At 36.1% G+C, this 11306-nt stretch overlaps 1 protein-coding gene across 1 annotated transcript in view; it reads left to right on the plus strand.

Moving 5' to 3' along the window:
• Nucleotides 1-5078: 5078 nt before the first annotated feature.
• The window catches only part of bib (MIP channel family protein big brain), a gene marked incomplete at its 3' end in the record, with an annotated part of 30204 nt that continues 23976 nt past the window's right edge, over nucleotides 5079-11306 (plus strand). Inside the window, exons 1-2 of the mRNA XM_011495924.1 lie at nucleotides 5079-5654; nucleotides 7334-7460. Coding sequence (XP_011494226.1) covers nucleotides 5330-5654; nucleotides 7334-7460 — 452 coding nt within the window. The remainder of the gene's footprint in view (nucleotides 5655-7333; nucleotides 7461-11306) is intronic.

The raw sequence follows: 11306 nt of genomic DNA on the forward strand, positions 1-11306 counted from the left end.
AACATAAGGTTTATGGGAAAGAGTTAAAATAATCATTAAATTTATATACAATATTTTTGTTTACATTTTGTCATTGCATATACTTATTTATTAAGGTGTGATTTACAAATTTTTAATGATTAGTAAAAGCCTATTATAATATTACTGTATTTTCAAAATGGAATTACTTTGTAGATGATTCCTGAAATTATATGTAAACTAAAATAAATAATATTTTAAATATGCAATAATTTATTCTTGAAATAGTATCCTGCCTTCGCAATAAAAAAATAAATACCGTTCGCTGTTAAACGAACCTATGTGTCTTATGTACAAGCCTCAAACCCCTTTAATTGCTCGATTTATTTTAATTTCTCCAGATGCCTTCCCTACGTTTTAGCGAGACTATGCATAGAGCTCCTCGAGCCACGAACACACTTTCAGACTTTTTCTCCAATAGACTCGCGAATTAAATTCATGCCCTCAAAGAATTTAATTGATAGTATCCATGTAAAAAGAATAGTTGAACAGAGGGAGTTAAATAATTTATTTAATCAATGCCTGCCAAAATTTACAAAAGCACAATTCACTTCATACTTTAATTAGACTTTAGAAATTAGCATTATTTCATCATTCTGTTTATATGTCTAACAAAATTTTTTAATTATTAGCGATTTATAGTAAGTATAACGATTGTTAAGTATTGGGTTCTTTCCTAATCCTGTGGGCATTTATAATAAATAGTGAATGTCAAATTAAAGAATTTTATGGATATTAATTGTTTATAATATTATGTAGTATAATAAATATTTGTACTAATCACAGTAGCTATACGTGTAAGCCTTTAATTTCATTTACAATTATAGTTTCCACAGTTTGGTATAAACTATTAGGTCGTGCTTCGATTACATCTATTACTGCTATTACAGGTACAGTTTTATCAAGTGCACTTGAAACTTAAGGTTCTAGTTGAGCGTCGTTGACGCTGTCGTCACGCTTCCTGCACTCACAGCTTTCCTAGAACTTTGGTTTGTTCAAAAAACAATATATTCAGGGTTATTACGCGTCTGCATGGGTGCATCCAAACGCGACGCAAAGTATTTCTACCGTATAATTACGAACAAAAATTTACAAGTGAATATGTTGTTGTTGTTGTTGTTGTTGTTGTTGTTGTTGTTATTGGTATTACGGTAATGAAAACACAAACCTCTTATACAATAATGCAAGTTATTTATTTAAACGGTGGCGGAAACGCTTTTCTTGAGTACTTTAAAACCAAAAAGGTCAACTTCCGGGCGTCGGTTTTCTTTACGAGAATCGCATAAGTTGTGGAAATTGCCTCTTAACGCTGACAAGAGTTCTGAACAGAACGGCCCTCGAATCGTTTTGTTTCTGATTCTGATTTATTACAACTGAAACTAACAAACACTATCAAGATGCTAATATGAGATTACAATTTACGAAAATTTTTAATACTAGATGAGCAAGAGCAATTAATCCCATAGTCGATTATATTATGGTTTAACAAATCTCTCATTCCCAATTCTCATATCAAACTGGAAGAAATGAATTTAGTATCTAGTAGCTCAATTTTTTTTATACAAAAAAAGAATGAAATTTTAAGAATAGTGTAAATGTAATATAGAATGTCCATAAAGAAAAGAATACCAGAGAATAGAACCTAATTTGATCATTTATAAAATGATTTTATTGATTGAACTGAGAATATATCATGACACTATGATTAAGAAAATTTTTACAAAATACATAATCTGAAATAATAATATGAAAATTATTTTATAACTTGTATAAGTAATTTTGAAAATTCACTATCTCGCAATTTACCGCATGTATCGTTATTAAAATCACTATTAATCCAAAATAAGTAAATGCTTGAATTGTAACGTGCAATAAATGAATGCGAATAATTAAAAATCTCTATGTATCAAAGATAAAAAGAAAATATTAACATTAATAATTTTCATCAAAATAGAAAAATCAAATTATACTTTCACCTAAAAATATACGCGTATATATGTAAATTTACATAAATTTGTATATAATGACGATAGAGTGGTAGACCCAGCGAAATTAATTATAATTTTTAAAAACAATAATAAGCCTTAATAAATAGGAAGTAACAACAAAGTAACAACATACTTATAATATCAAAAGCATTTATATTATTTAATAATACTTTTTTGTTATTTAATATTAACATTTTTATCATGGTATTTATTAATAATTTTAACATTCATATTAATATTAATTTTATTCATTTAATGAATTAAACTTAAAGTTTGTTATATTGGTTGTGTTTTAAACGATTAAGGAACAAATTAAAATATAAGAAAATAATATATAACATACGGAAAATATGAAAGTCAAATACGATTATCTAATATATTTAAAGCCGTTGCTTAAAAGCATAAATCAGTATTTCCAATGAAGTTGAAAATCTCAAGTCATAAATATTTCAATTTTGTACAATATTTTTCTTGATTTTCTTCAGTCATATAATAACTCTATTATTGTCTTTGCTTTAAGTCCACATTTATTTAAAACGCCTTTTTAGAACAGCCAACTTGAAAGTTAATAAATTATTATAATTAAAAGAATATATTTTATTTTTCATTTTAATTATAATTTATTACTTTACCTCAATTTATTAATCCTATACATTCTATTAATTAAATTAACTCAATTATAGTAACAATATTCAGGTATATTTAAATATACAATAAGTTTCAAATAATACTTGGATTTACATATTTGAAATTATTAATAATATTTATAATTATAAATATTATGAATTACATTCTATTATAATAAATAAAAGTTTCAGATAATTTTATGTGTGAGTAATAAATAGTACAATTACTGTAAAAAAAAATTCTCTATTAATCTTTTAGTGATCAATATGGATGTGTTTTACAAAATAGACATAAAATATTTAATATATCGTTTCTCTTACTTTTTAGTGTTTAGGGTATTTCGAGAAAAGATATATTATTTCAAAAATATTTCATTCTTAATATATATATACTACTAAAATACTATAGGAAAAATAAGAAATACATATATATATATATATATATATATATATATATATATATATATATAACGAATTATTAAATTAATTTTTTGAATAATTTTTAATTTCTGAAAATAATTCATTATTCTTATGTTCTGGAAAGAAATGGTTTTTAATTCTCCCAGTTGTTGAAGTAAAATTTTCAAAAGCCATAAGAAAACATTTCTAATAAAAATTAGGAAGAGAAGAAAAATGCAGTAATCGTGTCTCGGTCAATTCAAAAACTCACATAAAAGCACGTAAACATGCGAAGAAACGTAATTAAAGGCATACAGATCTATCAAAGGAAAGGCTGTCGAAAAAAATAAAATCGTCCAAATAAAACATCCAAACCCTCGAGAAAAGGAGGTAAGAATGAGCGAGAGGCCAAGCCGCGCTTCTGTCGCGTAAGAAGGCCAGGTAAAGGCGATGCCTATCTGCAGGCTCGATGTGACGGCTGTGTGCCTCTGCGTCCAGGTCCCGAAAAAGAAGGTTGAAAAGAAAAAATGAAGAAAGAGGAGCGCGATCGGCCGAGGGGCAGATGCACGCATCGTCGGCCTCGGGTTGTGGAACGAATCCGAGAGCACGCTGTCCTCTCTCCCTCCCTCACTCACTCATTCACTCATTTACTCGCTCACTCACTCTGTTATATTACAAAGCCCGTACATGCCAAAAGCATGAGTTGGACGGCGAGAAAGAGGGACAGGGAAAGGGAGAGGAAAAGGGAGAGACGGTACGAGAGAGAGAGAGAGAGAGAGAGAGAGAGAGACAGAGGGAGAGAGACCGAGAGTGAGCGTAAGAGAGAGCGAGAGAGAGCGAGAGAGCGAGTGTGGGAGAGAGGGAGAAGTGGGTAGATAGAAGGAGATAATGAATTAGTGAAAGACCGTAGGAGGGAGAGGAAACGGTGGGGGTGCGATGCACGCGCTAGAACGGCTGGACTGCATTTTCGATTCACTTGCCCACATTCGGCCCTTTTTACTGTATAGGCGGGCATCCACGATCGTATCTGATTACCGACAAATAAATTTTGGTTCTTTACTCGGAGAGAATTTATTACAACTTATTTTTTACTGAAGTATTATAATTTGAGGCTGCGTTTGATTAAAATTGGCTTTCTTAAATTAAACGAAAGTCATCGTTAGCTTCTACTTTGCTTTTGAAATGCAAGGAATGCCTGGATTTATCATTTATTAAATAAAAATCTCATTTGTATAAAATTATTAATAGCTTTTGCGAACATTTGATTTACATAATTAATAGAAGACAATATATTTCGTGTAAACAGCGATAATTTAAATTATATTATTTAAACATATTATTATATTCGTTGAAGTGAGTCAATTATGTCTAGACTAACTTTTCTATATAGCAAATATTCTAAAAAACTAAGAAAACTCTTTTTCAAGTTTGTCTTTATGAGTATTATTCAAAATATCTAGTGTTATTATGTATATATATATATATATATATATATATATATATATATAACAGCTCTGCTTAACGTATCATTTGACATATGCAAAAGAAAAGCGAAGGAGCTTGCAATTCTATAATTGTAATAATAAGATATACAATTAAATGTTTCAAAAATAGATTTCGATTTGTAAAAATGTTAGTTGGGATGTTGTTATATATTAGACCGCAACTAAATTTCACTTTGCTTAGGATTTTTGTTACCCTCTCCAAGCGCATACTAACAACTAAATATTACGGTCGAGTAAGAATAGTAGGGATGTCGAAGCGAGCCGGAGATCCACACATATAACCCATATGCAGGCTAAAAGCGGGATAATACGAATAGGATAGAGAGAGTGAGCAAGAGAGGGAGCAAGAGAGGGAGCCAGGTAGTGTTGGTGAGAGAGAGAGAGAGAGAGAGAGAGACAGAGAGAGAGAGAGAGAGTGCGTGTGTGTGCGCGCGCGAGAGAGGGTGGGAGAAAGCGCCAGCAGTAAGTAGGGGCGGTGGGGGTGCAGCCGCTGTTATACGCCGCCGTCACCGTCGTCGCCTCGACACTTGTTCAAGCTCCGAGTCGACTGGCATTGGCCTAACCGGGCCGTCATTCGAAATCGCGTCGTCGTTGAGTTAGGGTATCGCGTGTCCACCTCACGAGCTCGCCGCGTTCCCTCATAACCGATTCTCAAATCGTGATGTCAAGTGACCGCGACTGCCCCCGCCCCCACTGAGAGTCGTCGCACACACCACCGCGCCGCACGTACAGCAGTACCAGCGATTCACCAAGGGCAGGAGAAAAAGGAGCACGAGAGGAGAACGACTGGAAGATGTCGGTACCGGGCAGTATAGGGCGGGAATTCGACGCTCACATCCTCACCCTCTTGACGAGGCTGAGCGCGATGCGCGGGCAGCAGCACCAAGATCCTCTGCACCTCGAGCACAAGCAGCAGCCAATGTCGATCGAAGCGCGTAGCCTCGAGCTCTGGCGCGCGGTCGCCGTCGAGTGCTTTGCCACTTTCCTCTTTGCGTTTGTCGTCGCCGGGGCAGCCATAGCCTCGGCCGTCTCCGGTAGCGGACTCAACGTACTCGCCACGGCCATCGCCTCAGGGTTCGCCATCGCCGCAGTTCAGCTAATCTTCGGTCCGGTTAGCGGTAAGAATCATTCGTTCGATCGTTATAACCGCCCCCTCCCCCCTCCCCCCTCACCATCCCCATTAACCTTTTTAATTACAAGAAGCCATAAAATTGGCATTCTTTCATTGGCTTATAAGAAGATCTGTTTTTCGTGATGTTTATCAGTGACCAAATGCTGGTCCCTGATGCTGGTATTGCGAGTTAGGGTAAACGAGTTTCAAGTGGGGGTGAATTTGAAATATTTATAATTGGCATTAGTCATTTCTATAAGAACCCCGTAGTCTTATTGGTGGTGGCTTACGAATGAAAAGAAACGGATCTCCGTTACAAAATGACTTACGAGAGAAATTTTATGATTGTCATTGCATCACGGGTGATAGGCATTGTCGTCCAAGGATCGACCTAATTATGTCTATAAAGATAATGAAGACAAAGCACGAACGCATATACTGGAATATAGAAGGATGGAACTGAATTGCGTTGAAAATCTTCCTCTAATAAAAGACGCATCTTTATGCGTGATTCATGAAAAGCGATTATTATCGTGTTTATAAAGAAGTAGAGGAGGAATCAAATAAGCGAATAAAACGTAAAAGCGACAGCAGATCTTCGATAGTACAATAATAAGCTGATTTATAGTGGAGAGACATGGCAAGATTGTTCTAACCGAGTATCTTATTAATAAAAGACACAGTCCTATGTGTTTCTGTTTATCTTTGTAGTAAAGTTTGTGGTCCTCTCATTCCTCGTGCCCCTCTGTCACCAACCCACCCTCTTTTTCTCGATTGGCTTGTTAGTCAATTGTATAGTTCCTCGTGAGCATATCTCTCTCTCTCTCTCTCTCTCTCTCTCTCTGTGTGGAACATTTAAAAGATTTCACGTATTAATTTACATTTGCATTGAGTCCACAGGATAATACAAAAATAAATAAATGCGCGTGCATTCACGTTTATTTACACGTAAGATAACAATTCTCAAATTCTAAGAGATTGGCTCTGTGAAGACTATTAAGCTATATCTTTATTTTTATTTTGCTTCGTAACCCCGACTTATTATGCCTTCCTTCGGGACCGTTACATTTTGTACATTCTTCGTCATATACCAAGCATTTGTAAATAAGTAGAAGAATTGTGAATTTTAATCGAGCGATATATTAATAATAAGATTTGCAAAATAACCAGTCCATTAGGTTGCAACTCCATTTATATAAGCATTGTTTATAAAACAAAAACAAAAACAAAAACAAAAACAAAAAATATTAGAAAGATGGAATAAGCTCGGATGTAGCCTACCACGACGTAAGATAAATACATAATGAATCGATAAAAGTTTTACAGTAATAATAATAATAATAATAATAATAATAATAATAATAATAATAATAATAATAATAATAATAATTTTCAAATGCATCAATGTAAGATCACGGAACCGCTTAAATTGTTAAAAAATTTTGGCCCCGTGTTTATCGGTCCCGCGTAAATTTATTCGCTCGCCTTCGTATTAATTAAATATCGCACAGCTGAGGTGCTTGATGGTTGGCGCACCAAAGACTAAATTCGATAAAATCGATAAAATTAAATTCCACATTTAAATGGACTGTGGGGAGGCTGGGGAATGGGGTGCTCGGGCCCCCTCGCAAACGCGACAAAATAACGTCGAGTTAATAGCGGATGAACTTTGCGATGTGTCGACAGGTGGCCACGTGAATCCCGCAGTCTCGGTGTCCTTTGCTCTATCCCGGAAGGTCTCGCCATTACGTGCCGCCCTCTATATTGCGGCTCAATGCGGTGGCGGAATCGCCGGTGCGGCCATGCTTTATGGGTAAGTACAATTACGCTTGCAATAATTAATTTGAATTTCTGCAGTTTCCATTGAACGGGGATCACTCTTCGCACCGGATCCCATTCCTTTAACGCTTGTAAATAAATTTTTTTTTCTTTCCTTTTTTCTTTTGTTATATTTAATATTTTGCAACAAATGCTTTATGGATTAGGCCATCGTTGTCATTGCATCGATCGGATTATTATAATTCAATTATTCAATCGGTAGTTATCGGTAAGATTATTTAAGATAAATAGACGTCGTTTTCTTCGTTCACTCTCCTTCGTCGTTGTTTACCCTCTTAGCATGAATTATGAGTTTAACGAACTCTATACACCGTCTGATTAAATGTAATTATTTTTAAATGATTAGAAAAACATAGAAAAGGATATTTCAACTATTATGATTATCTTTTTTGCGATTTAACACGAATGATACGCGTATTATTTATTTAATCCCTTTTGCTCATGATGCAAAAATGTCTCCCAAACAGCAAGATCTTGTGTCGTAAATTGGGACTTTTATTATACATTAATTATGATTAAAGTGTAAAAAGCCAAGCGTCAAGCCAATATTTCACCGCTCTTGGTTGATTGTGAATTACTTGAGTTAGACTCGTCGACATATAAAGTCATAAATATATAAAGCTTGTACGGTTCATAAATTAAGCATTACCTTTATTACCAAAAGAATATTGTATTGGCTTGATGTACTTTATTAACCATTGACAACTCGCATCTATTTGATTTTTGGGCGTGTTTATAGATCCCAATTATGCCTTAAATACTTTATCCATTTATCTCATAAATACACACTATTTTGATAGTTTGAATAAGTCTAACAACAGCCTTTTGTCAAGCATTAAATCAGACAATTAATAATTGCAATCACCAAAACCTAGAATATAGAATCATAAAATGTAATAATGCAAGGTTGGACATATTTCGCTGCTGTTCTTTGCTGGCTTTATGTTTTATTCGTAATACCAAGAAACATTTGGTATCTCCTTCTATCTACTTGGATCGTCCGTATACAGCGTATAGCTAGACAGATACTGGACACCGCAAAGGACCGACCTTCCTTCAATTATTTTTCATGTCTTTTACGTCTTTTGCCGTCTCTTGGCATTGGGATGTATATTGGCTCAGCCATAGCGGAAGTTTCACTTGTGTGTCACTCGCCGAGTAAGGAGGGTGGTTTTTATATGTGGCTGTCTCCGTTGGCGGAAACGACTGAACAAAATGCTGTAATAAGCACAATGAGATCACAGCCGCTAAGGAGTCAGCAAAATCTTTGTCCCACATAAGATAGATCGCACTAGTCGCTCAATCAGCTGCATTTACGACGCCTATTAATTGTTCATTACTCCTGATATTTTCGACACCTTCGACCGATTGCATTAGAAACAAAAATTGCGATCAACTGCCCTTTACTTACTTCTGCCAGAACTATTAATTAACAATCCTTATTTCGATATTTACCTATTTATTAAAAAAAAAAAGAAAAAAAAAAGAAAAAAAAAAGAAAAAAAAAAAGAAAAAAAAAATTAAAAAAATAATGCCTATCAATTCTCTTTATTCGTAATACAATATAAGTATGATGTATTTTCATTGTAGGATAAATTTATTTTGTATTGATCAAAAAATGCATCTAATTATTTAAATGATTCCAAATTCGATAGAAAATACAAAAATAAGCTACATTTCATTGGGTCATAGAGACAGGTAACGACACAAGGTTTTTTTATACAACGAATTACAAATAATATATTACAGAGGCGTGTGCACTGTCCTTGGGGCATCAAAGGATGTACAGCAGTTGGTACAAATCATCTATTGTAAAATCCGCGGAAATCAAGCGGTTTCCAAGATATATTGGCTTCTTCTCTTTTGCATACGTAACGTGTCGTTACAGCAACGCGGAAAGGAAGTACAAAGGAACATACTCATCTGCTGCCTTTTGCTTCTTTCAATTACCTCCTCCTTCTCCCTCTCTCACATACGTCGTTAAGTTTTCTCCGTATGCTAATATTCTCGCCGATGAGGAGCGAATCCCGTGTCACGCGGACACTTCTGAAAGGGAGACGACCGAACTTGTATTTTTCATTCGTAAACGGTAGTACAATGGATATTCCATTACCCGGTGTTTTTTTGTGACCTCGCGAGGACTTATTTCCGTCGTCTATTCAGCGATGATCTAACTTTCGGCTGAAATAAACCGAAACTGTTTTGCCTTGCTCTCATAAGTTCCCGTCTCTTTATATCTTTATACACGCGCGCGCGCGCACACACACACACACACACACACACACACAAAACACGCATATGTAAGAAATATACACTGTCCTTTATACGGGGTTTCTGCGTAACGGGTCCGGAAAAATTGAAGCGGACGTCGAGTGGATGCTTTCCGACGAATAAAGAGAAAGCGGTTCTTGTATTCTTCAAATCAGTTATTTATTCACGTATCTTCTCGTGCGCGCGCGCGCGCGCGCGCACACACACACACCATCTCTCGTCATGTATTTAAATTTAAATTTTCAACTCCACAGTTGACCTCGTTAAAATTGACAAAATCGTATGTAGAATAGGATAATACTTACCAAGGACATAGCACTTTCGAAGCCACATAATATTTATTTATGAGTACAGAATGCCATGTATTATCCCATGGGAATTCATTTAACGTCACCTAACCATTCGTTTTGGTTAAGTATAAGGTATAGTCTGTACTCATATGTGGTACATTATAACGATTGCGTGTGTTGGAGAAATATTATAGAGAATTGTAAAAAATTGGAGCCAAGTGGTTTTGGATTTTAGAAGTGAAATACACGAAATTGGAATGGAGAATGAACTGCAGGTAAAAGGTGAGCTATGATGAAAGTGTCCTTCAACGTCACTGGCCAATTTTTTCTAACATAAGCATTGTAGCGTAACAGCGAATGCGATTTTTGCTTACGCTTAGAAAGGAAAATGCCCAAAGTGGGGCTAAAGATAGGCAGTTACAATCGGCCTCGTCTCTTTCTTTAATCCCACCGGCGACGTAGACAAACAACGAAAGGTACCCGAAGGGCGCCTACGGAGGCTACATTCTTATCTTTCTCTCTGTCTTTCGAGCACTCGTCGAGAGAAGGCAGATGCGGGATCTTATCGGCGGTCAGCAGGCGGTCGAAGGACTGAACGCGGCAGCATGGCAAAGAGGGGGAGGTAAAAGGAAGAAGCAGAGAAGAGTGGCACGCGCGACGGCTGTGGCGCGTGCCCGCGATGATTCTGAGGTAAAGAAAAAAGAAGAAAAAAAGAAGGTGCAGGAGGCGGAGGCGCAGCCGGCCAGAAGCGTTGGCTCCGAGAATGAAAAAGAAAGCGTGACTTCGGATTTTCGGCTAACGCGCCTCCTCTGCTCTACTCCCCCGCTTCCCGTCCCTCGTCGATCGTTCGTCGTTCGTCGTTCGTCGTTCGTCGTCCCTCGTCCACCTATCCACAAAGAAATTCGCCGTTACGTCTGATATTATATGTGACCAGAGCTGCAAGGGCCGAGTTGCAATTATGTTTACGGTGTATATGTCACTCCACTTCCTAATTGCCGTTTGAGCCGCATCGACGACGAGCATTTCGAATTCTTGCTTAATTTTGTGGATCTTGGAATGCGATGACGCTGGAAAGATCGCTTTAGATAAATATATAAGGGCTGTCTGCTGGATATTTATGGACTTAAAAATTTGAAGACGTCTCATTAAGGCAAGCGATCGGCATGAATCAGTGATCATAATCAACGCTAAATCGCCATAGAAATCCAGAGAATAAATCGCCTAACATAGACGTTCTATGGTCAATAAAATGAGCGAGG

The sequence above is a fragment of the Ceratosolen solmsi genome, unplaced genomic scaffold, assembly GCF_000503995.2.
Source record: "Ceratosolen solmsi marchali unplaced genomic scaffold, CerSol_1.0 scaffold10, whole genome shotgun sequence".
Classification (NCBI taxonomy): Eukaryota; Metazoa; Arthropoda; class Insecta; order Hymenoptera; family Agaonidae; genus Ceratosolen; species Ceratosolen solmsi.